The sequence below is a fragment of the Hippopotamus amphibius genome, chromosome 9 (genome assembly GCF_030028045.1).
Source record: "Hippopotamus amphibius kiboko isolate mHipAmp2 chromosome 9, mHipAmp2.hap2, whole genome shotgun sequence".
Taxonomy (NCBI): Eukaryota; Metazoa; Chordata; class Mammalia; order Artiodactyla; family Hippopotamidae; genus Hippopotamus; species Hippopotamus amphibius.
This window is the reverse complement of record NC_080194.1, coordinates 90,108,426-90,126,222: the sequence shown is the minus strand read 5'-3', so window position 1 is coordinate 90,126,222 and position 17,797 is coordinate 90,108,426. Positions and strand designations below refer to the sequence as shown.

General features: G+C 56.1%; 1 protein-coding gene across 2 annotated transcripts in view; it reads right to left on the bottom strand.

Moving 5' to 3' along the window:
* NECTIN1 (nectin cell adhesion molecule 1) overlaps positions 1-17,797 on the bottom strand; it is a 90,573-nt gene that overhangs the window by 38,803 nt on the left and 33,973 nt on the right. For both annotated transcript variants that reach the window (XM_057748386.1, XM_057748385.1), the window contains exon 2: positions 295-645. In XM_057748386.1, coding sequence (XP_057604369.1) covers positions 295-645 — 351 coding nt within the window. The remainder of the gene's footprint in view (positions 1-294; positions 646-17,797) is intronic.

The following is a 17,797-nucleotide window of genomic DNA, read 5'->3' as shown; positions in this document are numbered from 1 at the left end:
CATGCGGCTTAAGAGGTTCTCTCCCTTACCATGGCGTCTGCCTGCTTCCTGGCCACCGGGAAAGTGCCCTGCGGGGGGTTCCAACTTGAATACTGATCCTCAGCACTGTCCGCAGCTAAGGCCCAGCCCCACCCCTAGGGAACTGGAACAGTCTGGCTAGAAGGGGCTGGAAGTGCCACGTCCGCACCACGGGAGCATGCCGGCCCAAGGAGAGCATTTGGGGCCACTGAGGATGGCCAAGCTCCCAGGCCACAGGCCCCGCCCAAGCAGAGAGGAGCAGTCAGGTCAGCTTACCCATCACAGTGAGATTGAGCTGACTCTCTCGATTGCCAGCAGGGAAGGTGGCAAACTCGCAGATGTAGACGCCCTCATCCTCCAGCTCCAGGCGGGAGAGGCGGATGGTGCCGTCGGTGAAGGAGGGCCGCAGGAACTCCACGCGGTCGCGGTAGGGGGCCAGCACCGAGACACCCATGGCTGGGTTGTAGATGGCCACGTTCTGCTTGGAGCCATTGGTGGCTTTCTGCCACGTGACCTGGGTGATCTTCACGCCAGGCAGCGGGTTGGCGAAGCTGCAGTGCAGCACCACGTCCGTGCCGATGAAACCGTACATGGAGTCGTTCACCTGGACCACCTGCGTGTGGGCGCCTGGTCGAGGGAGACGGCAGAGGGTAGTCAGGGACAGCCACAGCCCCCACCCCAGCTCCCTGTGTGCTGGCCTTCTATTTTCCAGCAGTCATTATTAAAAAAATTCTGACTATAAAAATAATAATTGCTTGTTACAGAAATATTGTGGGCGATATTGAAAAATAGAGATGAAAAGAACCACCTGTGATCCCACCACTCAGACATATCACTGATCGTCTGATAGGAAGTGTCCTCTTTTACATTCTTCTCCATATATCCAGGTAACCATTTATTTATTTACTCATTTATTTTAAGAACTTTTATTGAGATATAATTCTTTTTTTTAAAACAAAATAAGAATCATACTATACACAGTGTTCCATAAGCTGTCTTTTCACTGAGTGATATATTATCAACGTTGCTCCATGGCAGTAAATATCCTTCCACACCCTTATTTTTGATGAGGGTTGAATGTGCTGCAGAGGCTCAGCCGAGGAGCCACCAGCTGCTTCACCTTCCTGGGCCTCGGTTCCCTCGTCTGGTAAATGGGGCAGATAATCTGGTCCTCTCTAGCTCACAGGTTGCTAGGAGAACCAAATGGTATGATGCATGAGAAAGTGTCAGGAAGCAGGAAGCACTGGGGGGGCACGGGGCCCACAGTGGCCGTCATCATGGCCACCCCCACCATCTTCTCCCTCGGGAAGGGCTGAGTGCCCGGGCCCTGGGGTGCACCGGTTCAGCCCCTCTTACCCAGCCAGGCAGCTGCACAAGGCTCAGCTCCTCTGGCTCCCGCTCGCCTTCACAATCAAGTCTGGATGTCTTAACTTGGCGTTTGACGTCCTCATCACCTGGGCCCTGCCTTTCTGTCCACGTCTCTCCATACGCCAGGCCTTCCAACTATGTCAGAATGGGCCCCTCCTCAGAATGTGCCGTGTTTCTGTGTTTCCTTCCTCCCTCCTCCCATTTTTTAAAAAATATTTATTCTTATTTATTTGGTTGCACTGGGTCTTAGTTGTGGCAGGCGGGCTCCTTAGTTGTGGCATGCAAACTCTTAGTTGCAGCATGCATGTGGGATCTAGTTCCCTGACCAGATCAAACCTGGGCCCCCTACATTGAGAGCACACAGTCTCATCCACTGTGCCACCAGGGAAGTCCCCCTCCTCTCATTTATGTACCACTTTCTGAGTCTATTATCAGCACCAGAGTCACGTCAAAGAGTGATTCAGTCCCAGCCTCCAAGGAACACAGAGCTGTAGAGGCTACATGTCTGGACTCATGTTTCTGCGGTTCCCTAGAAAGCCCTAGAAGGCCCGCTCCTTTTCCACCTGTGGATATCCCACTCAGGCCACCTCCTTTGGGAAGCTTCCCTGATCCTCCCAACCCTATTACAGCACTTTTCTGCCTGGGAATGTGGTTGTTCACACCTCTGGCTTCTCCTCTGCCAGACGGTGAGCTCCTCCAGAGCAGCGTCTGTGTCTTTTCCATCCCTGCAGCCCCGGCGCTCAGCCCAGCATCTGGCACACAGTAGGTGCTCAGTAAAAATTTGTGGCCAGACAAATGGCAGTGAAGCTGTGAGAGGAGAGATTTGCAAGCAGGAGGGAGTGACCAGAGGCATCGAATGAATGAATAAATTCTCTCTAGTCTCCCTATGATTTTGCTTTATTCCATCTCAGATGGCTTTTGTTTGAGCTCTTCCTTAACCCTGAACTTGGCTCAGCCCCCTAACCTGGGGCAGCCATCCCCTCCAGCGGGTTCGCTCCTGAGCTGTCACCGGCCGTCCTTGCATTCTTTTTTTTTTTTTAATAAATTTATTTATTTATTTATTTATTTATTTATTTATTATTTTTTTATTGGCTGTGTTAGGTCTTCGTTGCTGCACACGGGCTTTCTCTAGTTCCAGAGAGCGGGGGCTACTCTTCATTGTGGTGTGCGGGCTTCTCATTGCGGTGGCCTCTCTTGCTGCAGAGCTTGGGCTCTAGGTGCGTGGGCTTCAGCAGTTGCAGCACATGGGCTCAGTAGTTGCAGCTCATGGGCTCTAGAGTGCAGGCTGAATAGTTGTGGCTCATGGGCTTAGTTACTCCATGGCATGTGGTATCTTCCTGGGGCAGGGATCGAACCCGTGTCCCCTGCATTGGCAGGCAGATTCTTACCCACTGCGCCACCCAGGAAGTCCCTGTCCTTGCATTCTTATTTCAATCAGTTACTTTATCAAGCACCATGAATAACAGCAACGTCAGGCCCTGGACTGAGCCAGAGGCAGAAGGATGGCCTAAAGGACCCCCAGGGGAGTCTGGTGTCCCAGAGTGGGAATTTGGGGCTCACCCCTGCATGATGGAGGTGGGGGCAGGGCACACTCCTCTAAAGGCTCCAAGACCACGGTCAGTGAAGTATGCTGCCCCCCACGCCTCCCCTCAAGAAGGTCTCTCCAGGTCACTGCAGTATGCCCTGTGTTTAGCACAAAGTAGGCACTCAAGACATGCCTGCTGAATAAACGCATCTTTGGTCCTCCAAGCCAGGCCCTCGCCACACTCTGAAAGCTTCCCTGACGCTCCCCTTCTCTATGCCCGCTCACATCCACACAGCCCGTCGAGGCCCACCTGGGGCACCACCACCCCACCCCTCCAGCGGTCCCCTTGGCCGGTCTGTGGGGTTCTGACATGTCCCTGGTAGAGAACACCATGGGCTGGTGGGAGAACTATGGAGGGGACACCCAGCAGGGCGTCAGGAGGGCTGGCTTCTAACCCAGCTCCGTCTTGAGCTCGCCTTGGCACCTTGGCGGGTCACGTCCCCTTCCTGAGCCCTATTTTCCTCCCCTGTGAGGGAGCAAACTGGACTCCACAATCTCGATGGTCCCTTCTGGACTTAACAGTCTGATTCCCTGAACCGCAGCCCAGCCCAGCTGTGGCCCCACCCCAGACACAGTCTCACCGTGAGGTCAGTGGGCCGGTCAGCCCAGGACGCCTGCTGACGGGCTGGCTGGCAAGCAGCTAAGTCCTAGGCCCTCCCAGCAGGGTAGGGGGGTGCTCCCTCCCCCACCCCCAGCCTGTACTCACCAGGCCTGCTGGAGGCTGCCCAGCAGCTGAGATAATGTGGGTATAATTGGGGAACTTTCACCACACAAAGCCAGGAACAGGAAAAGCCAGTTGGGAGTGCTCGGGCCATGGGGGGGGGGGTGGGGGGGTAGGGGTATGGGCACCAGGAGCCGTCTTGAGATGGGTGCCAGGGCACGGTGGGGCCTACAGTGGGACACAGCCCAGCAAGCCTGCTGCAACCCCATCTCCTTTCACCCCCTGGGGCTGTGGGGACAGGCGGGGTTCAGTGCCGAGAGCACTGAACATTCATTCGCCACGTCCTCAGCAGTGACCTCACCCTGCAGAGCTGTGAGTGCCAGGAGGGGAGAGGACTGACGGAGGCCTGCATGGGGCGGGGGGGTGGGGTGGGTTCTGCTGTGAGGGGCTCAGGTGCCCCAGAAGCCCCCTCTCATCCATCAGCGCCTCACCAGCTGAAGTCGCCCTCCCCACCCCATGGCAGTTTTGGGGTTGAGGCTGCTGTCTCCTCTCCTGTGTGACTCTCCCAGAAGCAACCCCATGGCGGGCGGGGCAGCGAGGAAGGTGCCTGGGTGCCTGCTCACTGAGCACTAAGTGGGTTCCCTGGGCCCTTGCCCCTCTGCCCCGGTGATGAGCGGGCAGGCGGGCGGGAGGACCTCTAAGGAGCAGGCAGGCGCATCCTGGCATGGGCATCTCTGCCCACAGCCCACTGTTAGCCTTGTCCGCTATTTCCATTGCAAGCATCTTTGCCGCAGATGCCTTTGCCACATTTTTGCCGCATAATTGTGCGTAAGGCAATTTTACTGAAAAAGATAAAATAATAAAAAAAAAAGAGGGACGTTAAAAAAGGACATAATGAAACGGGAAATGAGTAACAAAATTAAAAAGACCTTATTGCGAAATACGAAATATTTGAATTTAAAATGTGTGCCGATTCATGGCAATACTGTGCAAAGAACAGATTTTCTTTTGTGGGTTGTACTTGTCTAAGCAGTAAGAACTTGTCTTCCAAGTCTTTCATTCATAGTATTTTATACATTTTTTTTGGGGGGTGGGGGGATTGTAGATTCATCTCCTCATTTGGCATTGAACTTTTTCTTTTTCGCTAAAATTTTTTCCTTCATTAAGAGAGGCATCAGTTGCCAAACACTAGGGCGCATGTTTGTAAATGAACTTTGTGTTGCGTTGGGAAAGCCTCTGCCCTGTTGTGTGTTCTAGGCATGCTGTCTCATGTCCATTGATAAACTTTCCAAAAAGTTCTATGGGAAACGTGGGCTCAACTCTGTGCCTTCAAGGTCCTTGGCCTCTATCTCCTGCAATGTAGTGTGTTTCAAAAGACAAAACCAACACTTTCGGCAAGCCATTGTCTTCTGTCAGCATGATAAAGCTATCAGTGACATTGCTAACTGGAAGAAACGCTAGTGCATCTCAACCAGTTGAAACCAAACTGTCAAACCAAACTGTCAACCGGTTATTTTCTTTCATGGTAAAATTGCCTCATGGCCAATTAGTTATGTGGCAAGCTGTTTGCAGTAAAAATGTTTTTGGTGAAAGTACCTAGAACTGCTGTTTTTAGCAGGGCTGGGGAGGGGGTCCTGGGGCGCAGACATAAGGGAATGCTTGGAGTATGGGGTTTGGCGTCACCGAGTACAGGGATCCCAGAGTTGTGGAACTGGGAGGGGCTGGGAAGACTGGTCAGGGCTGAAGACCCTCCCTCACCTTTCTCCCCACTCTCGGCTTAGGGACCTGGAACCCAACCCACGTATCTTGGTCGGGGGATGCAGGGTGGGGGAGAATGTCCCTCGTTGTTTAGACTGGGCAGATTGGGAGGTTTTCAGAGAGGAGGGCACACCCCACCTCAGTGACTTTGACAGCTGCAGGCACCACCAAAAAGGGAGAGAAAGGGCTAGTTGGGGGCAGGGACCCAGGAGCAGGGCCCTCCTTTGTGCAGGAAGATATGGATTGTAAGCCTTCTCTGGGAGGTCCAGGAGAAGGGGTGGACAGCAAAAGGCCCTTGGAGAGCAGACAGCCCCTTTCTTCAGCTGGTCCATGCTTCTCCAACAAGCACCCCAGCCCTGACAGCCCCAAAACTGATGACTGTGTCTCCCCTACCTTGCCCAAGCTCCTCCCACCCTCTGAAGGATTATCTTGTCACTGTCTCCATCAGGCAGTATGGTGGGTTGTGAAGAGCTAGACAGTGTGGGTTTGCATCCCCGTCTGTCACTTACGAGCTGTGAAAATTTGGGCAAATGACTTAACCTCTCTATGCTTCAGTTTGCACTGAGGTTGCACATCTGTATAAAGTGGGGATTATAAGAAAACCTACCCCATAAAATTGTTGTAACGATTAAATGAGTACATGTGAAATTTAGAGGACAGCACTTAGCACAAAGTTAAATGCTCAGTAAATGTTAATTGCTATCATCATCATCACCACCATCGCCACCACCATCACCACCATCATCACCATCATCAACCGTCATCATCATCATCACCATCATCATCACCACCATCATCACCATCATCAACCGTCATCATCATCATCACCATCATCATCACCACCATCATCATCACCACCATCATCACTGTCATCATCATCATCACCATCACCATCATCACCATCATAACCATCATCATCATCACCACCATTATCATAACCATCACCACCATTGCCACCATCATCACCATCATCACCACCATCATCACCGTCATCACTGTCATCATTATCACCATCATCACCACCACCGTCATCATCACCACCACCGTCATCATCACCACCACCACCGTCATCACCGTCATCATCATCACCATCACCGTCATCATCACCACCATCATCATCACCACCATCATCATCATCACCATCACCACCACCACCATAACCATCATCATCATCACCACCATTGCCACCATCATCACCATCATCACCGTCATCACTGTCATCATTATCACCATCATCACCACCACCGTCATCATCACCACCACCGTCATCATCACCACCACCACCGTCATCACCGTCATCATCATCACCATCACCGTCATCATCACCACCATCATCATCACCACCATCATCACCATCATCATCATCACCATCACCACCACCACCATAACCATCATCATCATCACCACCATTGCCACCATCATCACCATCATCACCACCATCATCACTGTCATCATCATCACCATTATCACCACCATCATCACCATCATCATCATTTCTCATTTACGAAGCAAGAGGCTTTCCTTCCTGGAACTTCATTCAACAAATATTTATCAGGCACCTACCCAGTACTAGGCATTGTACTGGGTGTTCCTAGTCTCCCTCTTCCAGGAAGCCCTTCTGGACTCTCATTACCTCCTACTCTGCTGACATCTCCATTTATTGCCCAACCACATATAACATGAATCTGTACCTTTTATTGTTTCCTGGCATGTGTGTTTAGCATCTTTTCTATTGTATCTTATCTCCAAACAGACTGCAAGTCCCTGTGGCAGAGGGAAGGAGCAGGTTTGACCTTGGGTCAAGCTGATCATGTCACAGCTTATGCTGGCAGGGTCCAGGGCTTGGACAGTACTCTACAGATTCTCTCCTGGTCTCCAAGCAGCTAGGGCTGGTCCACAGAAGGTACCATCTCTTCTTCCCCACAGGCTCCCTCTTACATGAGAAGCAGAGGCAGCCCCAGATGTGGGGACCAGGACAACCAAAATGGTAGCACAGTGGAGCTCAATGGACCATACAACCCTTCATTTTACAAAGGATGAGACAAGGGTCCAGAGCAGCTGGGTCACCTGCTCAGGGACACAGAACAGCCAGGGCACCCAGCCCAGTGCCCTTCCCACCCTGCCATAAAAATAGACTCGGATTCTCAGTCTAATTCTCCAGAGCCTCATTCTGGGCGGTGTCCCTCCCAGAAGGTAACCCCAGTGCCTCCATTGCTCCTTCAGGGAAATGGCACAATAATACCACTTACAATACTTCAGCCACACTGCCTGTGGGTTACCTGAATTGGGCTTGGCAGGCAGGTGGGTCAAGGGGCTGGGAGCCAGGGATGGAGCCCCCGTCAGAGTCCAGTGACTTGGTGTCAGGTGTTAGGTCAGAAACAGGGACTTTTGGGAGCTCAGGTGGGGGGCACCTGTAGGAGGCTGCGATGTACAGAGCAGGAGAAAGCCAGGGAGGTGGGGAGTGAGGGTGGAGAGATCCTTGAGGACCTGTGTCCTTGGCAGAGGGCTTCTTGTATCCCGGGATGTCAAAGAATGAGTCTGTTTCTTTTCCTGAACTCAAGCCCTGCCTATTTTCTTCCTGGCCACCCTGTGATCTCCAGGGTCTGGGACTCAGGTCCCTGGGGGGGTCTATGCATATGTGCCTCAGTTTCCCCACTGGCGCTGGGGTTGGGCAGTTCGGGCTGCCTTCGTGGCTTCTCAGAAGTGCTGAGCCAACAAGGCAGGCGTTGGTCCGGCCCCCGAGACGTCACGGACCTGCAAAAGCCCCAGCTCAGCAATAAAACACAAAGGCTCCTCAGTTGTGGCCGACAAACCTGCTCCCCAGGGCCCTGCCCGCCTGCCCTGCCTGCCATCCAGCTAATCCGAGGCTGGGGCCATGGGTTCCCACGCAGCGGGGTGTGGCTCGGGGGAGGGGGGGCCCTCTCCTCCCCATACCCACCTCGACCAGTTTCTCTCCCCAGCCTTCGAAACCTCAGACCCCTGTCTCCCTAGCTAAGCAGGCTGGGACTGGGCCCACGTGGTGGCTGAAGGGGAGGGCCGGGGATGGGAGATTCAGGGGTTTCTGGCACAGGCGACCTCTTCTTTTGTGCCCCACTCCTTTCCTGAGACTGCCCGGGTGCCCTCAGTTGGGTGGACAGAAGCAGCAGGCCTGGCCTGGGTGGGAACCACTGAGCTCCCCAACAAGGGTCTCTCTGAAACCAGCATCCTCTGGGATCCACGTCTAGGGCTTTCCAGGGATGCTGCCCTGCTCCCCGCCCTGGAACTGGCAGAAAGGAATAGGACATCCGGTGAGAAAGCAGCTAAGGGCTAAGTGGGACTGACTCACCCATTGGTGGGGGAGAGCCTCCAGACGAAACCCTGCTGAGTCAGCCCAGTGACCTAAAGGATACAGGTCCCCTCCTCCCTGTGCAGCCACTTCTCCAAATGTCAACTCCCAGGGCTGGCTAGCTCCTCACTTTCTGGTGTCGTGGCCTAACCACCCGGGGGAGGGATGGTGAGAGAGAGGTGAGATTCAGAAGGAATCCCCTTTCTAGGGTCTCCTCCTCTGGGAAGATCTGCCCATCAGTGTCACCTAGACCCAATTGTTCTGCCAGCAAGAACCCACACGAGCAGGGCTCTCACTCACATCCTTTGAACTTGTCCTGTCTCGTACCCATGCCCTGGGCATGTTTCCCTATTAGTTCTGAAGCTCTCCAAGTATCTAGGCTGTATCTCTAGTCTCCAGCCTCCCCTCTACACCCAGGATGGAGTCCAGGGTGACCCAGGGCTCAGTGAGGAAACAGAGAAGTGGCAGCTGGCCCAGCTCCTGTCCCTGAACCCCCAGCCACCCCTCACTGGGTCCGGGCATGGCAAGAGGGCGTGAGGGCCGAGTCTGGGCTGAGCGCCCCGGCCCGGAGCCGCTGTTGCTCAGCACTGATGCTCCCCCTGCCTCCAGCACCGCTTGGTGGGACTCTCTCTAGGAGCAGTGCCTGCTGGGACGGCCCCAGGTGTCCCGGAGCCTTGTACCCCTTCCACATGCACCTGGCCCGCAGAGGTGATAACATCCCATGAACCCACAGTCAGAGGCTAATTGCTACTGTCCGAACCCAGGCGCCTCCGCCCCTCGTTTGGGGTCACAGAAACTGCCGATGTTTTCCTCTTGGCTGGTGCACCCCCCCCACCCCCAACTCCCCACGTAGAACTGGTTAATGATGGGCTGTGGGGCTGGCGCCTGGCGCCTGGGGCGGGCAAGCACAGTGTATGGGAGAGGAGGGGGCGCGGCCGCCTGGGAAAAAGCCCCAGAAGGAGCTGGAGTGGGAGCCCGGGATCTTCCAGACAGGCTGGACTGGCCCTGTTCTCTGGCAGTGCGGAAGCCCCTGGGGAGTGGTGGCCGTGGGGGCTGCTCCGGCAAGTCCCACCTCTCCCTGAAACCTAGCAGGACAGGTTGGGGGACAGGGATGAATCAGGGAGCTGTCTCTTGCCTTCTCCCACTGAGGAGCAAGTGGCCAGGGACACCTGGATGGCTCTCCTACAGGCCTGGTTCTTGTTGGCTGCCCATCCCCAAAGCCCAGGGCAGGCTGGTCCTGAGCAGCTCCTGACTCCGCCTGGCATCCCGGCATCCTGGGAACAGCGAGCCTCTCTCGCTCTGCCCCCTCCATCTCTGCCTTCAGACTCCACCTCTCCGTCCTTTCTGTACTGCTCATCACGTACCTGCCACCTTTCCTCTGGCTGGTTGGTGGGGAGGGAGGGGACCTACGGGATGGAAATTGAGAGAGGTGGGCTCTGGTCGCCATTACTTGTTCACTTCTTTCTGTATGGCCTTAAGTAGGGCAGTTTGCTTCTCTGACCTTAGTCTCCTTTTCTGTGAAATGAGAGTGTTGGACCCCATGACCCTGGAGGACTCGACTTTGGATGTTACCTGTCCAGCTCTCTCTCTGCCCCTGCTCTGCAGCTTCCCAAGATCGGCCTCTGGAACGTCTCTTCCAAGTGGCTGCTCTACCTCTGTATAGGGCCCAGCCCCTCCAAGAAGACCCCCTAGATTAAATGAACTGCCAGGAAAATCCAGGCTGCACAAAGGCAGAGCTGGGGGTGCACAGGGCTCTTCCACAGCCACATAATCAACAAAAGCAGCTGATGCTAGCTCCTATATGCTTTTGAATTCATCTTTGTTCTCCGTCCCCACTGGCCCCAATCCAGACTCCTCCTAAGTCCCCTCCTCCCAGCTTAGCCCCTTGCCTCCCCACCCCCCACCCCTCACCTCCAGCAGAGGCTCACTTCCTTATTTTCTTAACATTCCTGGGCTGGGAAACCCTAGTGAAGTAAATCCCAACCCCTTTCCTTTGAACCCAGCACCTACCATCTCAACCCTGCCACCCTGTCCCCTTCTCCCCAAGCCTTGCCCCTGGTGCAGGCCACAATCATCTCTTACCCAGTCTACAATACTCTAATGCCAAGGATACACACCTGTCTTCAGACGTCCCCCCCCCTCTAATCCATTTTCTGCTCTCTAAAATATGTCATTCTTGATTTAAAATCCTTCCATGGCTTCCTGCAGCCCTCAGGATCAAGTCCTTTTGGGCTCTGAACCTCATCTTGGGAATCCCAGCCTCCAGCCGTCTCCTCCCCCTGCTCACTTCTCCCACCACGTGGGACAAGACCACTAATTCCCTGCCACGTTCTTCCCTCCACTAAAAACACATGCCCCGCTACCTGCTCACGCCTCTTCATCCTCCCTGAATGACCTTAGCCTTGACTTTTGGGGAGGCTTACCCCCCTCCCCCCGTGAGTGAGGTGTTCCCATACCCCGATGGCCCCAGTACCGCAGCATACACCTGTCATAGTATTTCCCCTACTGAGCGGAAAGACCAGGACTTCAGCCCAGAGCCCGGCATCTAGTAAGCATAAGGCAGCCTCAAGTTGGTGGAGAAGACTGTGAGCCGGCTGGGGTTCCGGCCAGGGTTAGCCATTCTCAGGTCTCACTGCAGCTTCCTAGAAATTGCACATTAGCCAAGGAGTGGGGCCCATACAGGAGGACACAGCATGGTGTGGCCAGGCAGAGCCAGAGGACAGAGACAGAAGATGAGGCCTCACATCTGCCCGGAAGGGAAGCAGGTCAGGGCCTGCATCTCCTCTTTCTTGATAGAACCAGGAAGCTACACCCCTCAAAGGGTGTAGATCTGCCTGACCTCTTGTCTGCCCCTCAACCCCACATGCTCTGCTTTCTTCCCACGTGCCTCCTCCCGATTCCTTCCTCTGTCCTCTGCCCCTGTTCCTAGCACCCAGCCCCACTTCCTTCCTCACTCCAGACCATAAGGTGAAAAATATTCTTCTCACCCAAGCGAGCTGCGGCCCTGAGGCCCTGAGGCCCTGCTCCCGAGGTGTCAGCCCTACAAAACCTGCACGCTCCCCACCTCCGCACCTCTCGCTACACAGCCTGGATTTCTCCCGGCCTGGCCAGGCTTTTGAGGCTTCAAATACCTGGAGCCACCTGGCTCTAAGGCCAGGATTCAGACAGGTCCCCTCTCTGTGGCCGATGCCAGCCATCTCCACCCCAGCCATCTCCACCCCAGCTGCAGCAGACGACACGTCTCGCAGCAGACACACGGCAGCCTGGATTCCCCTCAGCAAGTGTGTGTTTTTAATGACACACGTTGGGGAGCGTAGGCAGCAGCCTCCCCGGAAGGCTAGTGCGGGAGAGGTGGGAGGGGCTGGGGGCTGCCGAGAAGGCAGAGGGACAATTCCCCAGGCCTCCCAAGGAGAACCCGTTAAAAGCTCAGGGCTGACAGATGCACCGTCTCAGCCCTGTGGGTTCTGTGCCGATGGTCACCACCTGTTTCGAAGTGGAGGGCTCTTGATCTGCCTCTTACCAGGAGGGGCCTGTCAGACCACCCCAGTGCCCAGCTCTGCCCGGCTCTGCAGACGCCCTGTCCAGCTCCAGGCAGCTGCCTGCCCCGATGGCTGGGGGCTGGGCCTGTGTGGGGAGGGGAAGGCAGTCAGGCGGGTATACGGTGCCAGCTTTGGGGAAGGCTCATTCTAAAAGGGCAGGGCTGGGGGGGAGACTGATAGGAAAGGCGTTAAGAGGAATATGGGGGGGTTGTGTATAAATAATTCATTCATGCTTGAGCACTGACTTTGGATTCAGACAGACTCCTTATTTGTGACTGAGCAAGTTGCATGAACCTCTCTGTGCTTCAGTTTTCTCACGTATAAAAGGGGAACACTTACAGGACTGTCTCCTGCCGTGGATTTGAAAATTAAGTAATTCACATCAGCTCTTAGCACAGTGCTTGGCACACAGTTATGCTGCACGAGTGGCTGTATTATTGCAATTATGATCATCTCGGGGAAAGGAGCTGCCTGGGAGTCAGGGAGGCTGGCTTCCACCCCAGCTTTACCAACCCGCCCTGTGATCTTGAGCAAGTCCCTCTTGTGATAAGGTCACTCTCCCAGAGCAGGGGCCCTCGATCTCTGCCCTGCTGACACTTGGGGCCTGATAACTCCTGTCATGGGGACCGTTCTGTGCACCGTCGGGGCATTTAGCAGTGTCACTGGCCTCTACCCGCTCCAGGCAGTAGCAGCCTCCCTCAGGTGTGACAGCCCAAAACATCTCTAGACACTTCCAAGTGTTCCCTGGGAGGCAAAACTGCCTCCAGTGAAGACCACTGGCCTAGAGGAAGGGGCACAAAGCTCAGGCCGGGGTGCCGGAGTGTGGGATGGATACTCAGGGAGACCAGAGCCAGCTGGGTGAGGAGGGGAGTGGGGAAGAGGGCTGGGGGTGCTCCGGAGGGGAAGTGTCTTAATCTGTCCTGGGCCAGAGGAGCTGCTGGCTCCTGTCTGGAGAGCCTGCTCTCAGCCGGGTAGGAGGAGGTGCCTGTTTGCGGCAGGGTGAAGGGGACAGGTGGAGAGAACAGGAGGCCTGGGGAGTTTGCACCTGACTGCTGTCTGCTGTCAGAACATGGGTAACGGAGTGGCGTGCAGTCCTCAGAGGACAGAAGAACATGGGGAAGGGGGCGTCGGGAAAAGAGACGCAGACAGGGAGACACGCAGTGCAAAGAGGCCGCAAAGACAAGAGGGCTGTGTTTCTAAGAGCAGAGATGAGGCCGGCAGCATTTTCCCTCGGCTGGTAAACTGCTATCATTTCGGAAGGATTTTCACCTCATTTGGTTCCCGCTTAAGTGAAATCCACAACATGTGTTCTCTGCATTAGTGGAGTGTTTGTGCTTAATTAGTGGCAAATTCTTTCATATTAAAGTCATTAAGTTTTGCCGTTTGCTCTTCTCACCCCAGGCCTGGCTCGCCTCTGTCTTTCCTTTTAACGCAGGCGGCCTGATGGCTGCCGTGCAGGTTGTTCAGCCCCGAGGCCTCAGGAGATGAGTGCATGCGCACACGCGCGCACACACACACACACACATCCCCACAACCCCCTCCCTGTGGCATCTGGACCCTACAGCACCAGCCCTTGTGCCCGTCCCATCCTGGGCTGGCATTTGCAGCTCCCAGCACCTCCGTCCACGCCCCAGGCTCCTCCGCGTGGGCTGGCAGTGCAGTGTCCTGTCCCCTGCACCCCCCCCCCCCGGGGGCTCTTCCTAGGCAAGGCTTTAGGGTCAGAATTCTTCTTGCCGGGAGGGACTCTAGGGCTGGAGTGGGAGGGATCGTCCAGGCTGCAGGGTGTGGGCTGGGGCACTGCTGCTCATGGGGCAATGAGGAGGCGGCAACCCTACAGCTCAAGAGGCCATGTCCACACTCTCCAACAAGGCGGCAGGACTGCACTGGATTTGCCCCGCCGGTGCAGCGGTGAGGGTCCTAGGAGGGATGCTGGGGTGCGGGGGGTGGGGGTGGGGGAGACAGGCTCTTGATCCCGCCCTGCAGGAAGGCCTTGGTCTCACTGGTCCCTAGTGCTGAAATGCAGTGGCCTCTGGGACGATGCTTTGTAGCCACGACACAGGGGTGACCCTGGGCTCTTGGACAGGGTGTGGGGGTCAGGGATTAGGGCCCAGGGCAACCTTTTCCTCTCCACCTGCTTCTGAAGAGGCTTAAGAAGGAGAAGGGGCCTGAGAGGGAGAAGGTGGCTGCTGCAGAAATGAAACCTGCTATTTCATTTCTGGGCAGGACGCACCGGTCTGGACCAAACAAGCGATACCATAGCCACATGGCAGCCCGAGGGTTAGGTCAGATGTAATATTCCCAGGCAGGGCAGCAGGGGCCAGGTCTCTGCTGGGCCGCCTTGTTGTACAGATGGTACGAGGAGTGAGCCAGGCCTTGGGGGTGGGCTCCTGGGACTCTCTCTGCAGACTTTGGTTGGGTTGGGGGGGTGCGGGCAGCAGGCATCGGAATAGGGTGCTCCGGGGCCTGCAGACAGGGCCTCCTCTGGGTCTGGACTCCGGTGTAGGGAACGGGTACCGCAGGAGGGCCCCTCCCTGCACAGTGACTCCTTGGTGAAGCCCCTCCCGAAGGTCTCGGTTGCCACAACCGGCTCCCACGCTCCAGCAGGACAGCCTCCCTCGCCACACCTCCCATCTCAGGACTGTCTCCACCCCCCAAAAGCCTTCCCTGCCACCCTATGAGCTCTGCTCCTGGACTTCAGGAGTGTGGGAAGCGGTCTTGATTTGACCCACCCTGCGCAGCATTAAACCTCCTTTCTGGGCAGGGTCTAGTGTACAGACAAGAGGCGGAGGCAGGGAGCAGGGAACTGGCAAATGCTCGGGGCCACAGTTTTTCTCTGACTGACCTTCAGCTAGTGTTGCCCCAGGAGCCTCCCCTAAAGGGTCTCCAGCGGGGGGCTGGAGGTGGGCCAGGAAGATCAGGAACGAGGGCCTGCTGGGGCAGAGAGGAGGAGGCAAACCCCCGTCCTGAGGCTCCCTTGGCTGATGGGAGAACCCAAACCCCACAGAGGAGAGACTCCCGATGCCTCGGAAATTCAGGCTTAGGTCTGGGTAGCATCTAAATGAGGCCTGGGGTCGCCGGAGTCGCAGGATGTGACATGCGAGCAGAACTTTGGGAACAGGGAAGGCAGAGTCGTTTAATGGTCCTTCCGTCACATTCAGATCACCCACCCACCCCCTTTTCACACTCCCACACTCACCCTGCTCAGGCTCAGCTGCCACCCCCAGCCCTGCTTCTCTGCCCAGGCCAAGGCTCAAGAAAAAGGACCATTTCTCCTCCAAACATAAGCAGTAGGTGTTGGGTCCCCAACCTCTCTGATAACACCCTTCGGCTGTGATACCCCCAACTCACTGTACCCACCCCAATGGCAACCCAGAACAGCATCCTCCTCAGCCACCACTATGAACCCCAACACCAGCCCCAGCCAAGTCTCCCCGTCATGCCAACCTAGACTACAAGACCCGGGTCACAACCCTAAACTCGCGCTAACCTCTTCCTGGTTTTAACTACAGAATGAACTACACGTGGTTCTAACCTCAACTCACTCCAGATCTGAACTCAGCCTCAGCTCTGCGGCATCCTGGAAGGAAGGCAGTCATAGCTCACGGTTTTGTCCCTACCCAGTAGTCCAGGCTTGGGGTGGCCAGAGAAAGCGGGGTCTTCAAAGGGTCCTGACATTGAATTGCAGGGAGAGGCCGGTTGAGCTTGAAGGCCTCCCTGTGTGTGTGGGGGGGGTCTGCCTGGCTGGGCGCTCATCCTGCTCTCTCCACATGCCACCCCATGGCCTGGCACTTTGTGGACACATCCAGTCCCTGGGCTGTCCCTTCCCCAGTGCTCAGGAGGCTGAAAGGCGTGGTGGGTATACACACTAACCAGTTTGTCCTGCTGCGATTTCATTGTCACCAATCACTGGCGGTGGGACCCACGGTCACGTCCCACAGCCTGCCTGCAGCCCAGCCTGTTTCACCTGTAAAATGGGCCTAAGCACATCCACCTCTTCGGCTGGGGTAAGGATGGAGTGAGGGCATCTCTGTAAAATGACCTCCGTGGTCCCGGGGGTCCTGGGACCCCTCCTGCCTGGCCCCACTGTGCTCCCAGCACCGGGCTGCCATCTTCCCTTCCTCCCCCCACCCCCTTCTCCTCCGCTTCCTTTCTCAGCGGCACTGAAATCATCACCCTCTTCTTGCTGAGAGGAGCAGGTCCCTGCTTTTGTCACAGCCTGTCCTCTTCCCGCCCCACTGGGGAGGGGCAGGTGGGGTGAGAGGGGACTCGAGAGGCAGGAGGAGAAAACCCCAAACCCTGGCCACTTCCCCCCAGCCCTGCCCACTCCCCCTGGGCACTGGCCGTGCCAGAGCTTCGAGTAGGGGGTCTTTCTCCCCCACCCTCTCTTCTCCACCATCCCTCTGCCCAACGTGAATCTATCAGGAACCTCGCCCAGTCCCACTTCCAGCTCAGACTTGTTGGGGTTTCAGGAGTCGCTGGGTAGGGGCCCAGCATGCCAGGACCTGCTCCTCGTCCTGCTTTGCAGAGAGAGCTAGCACGTAGGCAGCAGGGCACAGCGCCCAGCTGCAGGGATGCAGCCCAGCCTCTGCGGCCACCTGCTTCCCTTCCCTTCCCTTCCCCTCCCTCCCTCTCCTTCCCATTCCCATGCCCTCCTCACCCTGCCCAGAATGGCCCCTGAAAGCCCAGGAGTGGCCCCTGGCGGGAGCATGTATGCGTGTGGTGGGGGGCAGGAGTCTGGGAAGGGTGTTGCCTGCTGCCCACAACTGCCCCAAGACTGGGCCCATCCCCTTAGGAGCAGAAGCCAGCCGTCTCACACGCTCCCTCCCTCCCTAGGACAGAAGGTACAAAAGGATGACGTTCCCTGCCAGGCCCCTACCGGGGCCCTGCCAATGGATGGTAAGAACAGTTAACACATGTATATAACCTGTCTGCGCCAGGCCCAGGTCTGAATGTTTACAGATATTAACTCACTTAATCCTCACAACAACTCCGGGAGCTACATACCATTATTGCCTCTATCTTAGAGGTGAGGAAACAGAGCAGTCAAGTAACCTGCCCAAGGTCACACAGTCTGTGAAGCCTATCTGACGCAGCAGTCTGGCTCCAGAGGCTATACTCCTCGACAGCAGGCCGGCTGCCCACAGCCTCCCTCTCCCTGCTCCATGGGGAGACGCGTGACCAGCACACACCTCCCGAGCCCCAGAATCATGGGGGAGGGTGCACGTGACACGTGGGACCCTTGCCTGTTAGGGGCCACGGTGATGGGGCTGGGAAGGGCTCTTTGTTGGGAAGGCAGAAGCCATCCCCCCTCTCATCCAGGCTCTGGGTGAGGCTGAGCCCCCAACACCACTCCTCTCAGGACTACAGGGCTGGCTGGGCCCAGGGCAGCCCAGGCCAAAGGGATAGTTCTGGGTACTCCAAATCATTCTTCCGCTGCTCTCTTTTCCTCCCAGTCCAGGAGCTAAGAAACTTGACTTCCAGTCTGATTTCTGGCTGTGGTTTTTCCTTTCTGTCCCTGGGACTCTCTGCTTGTGAAAGGCTGG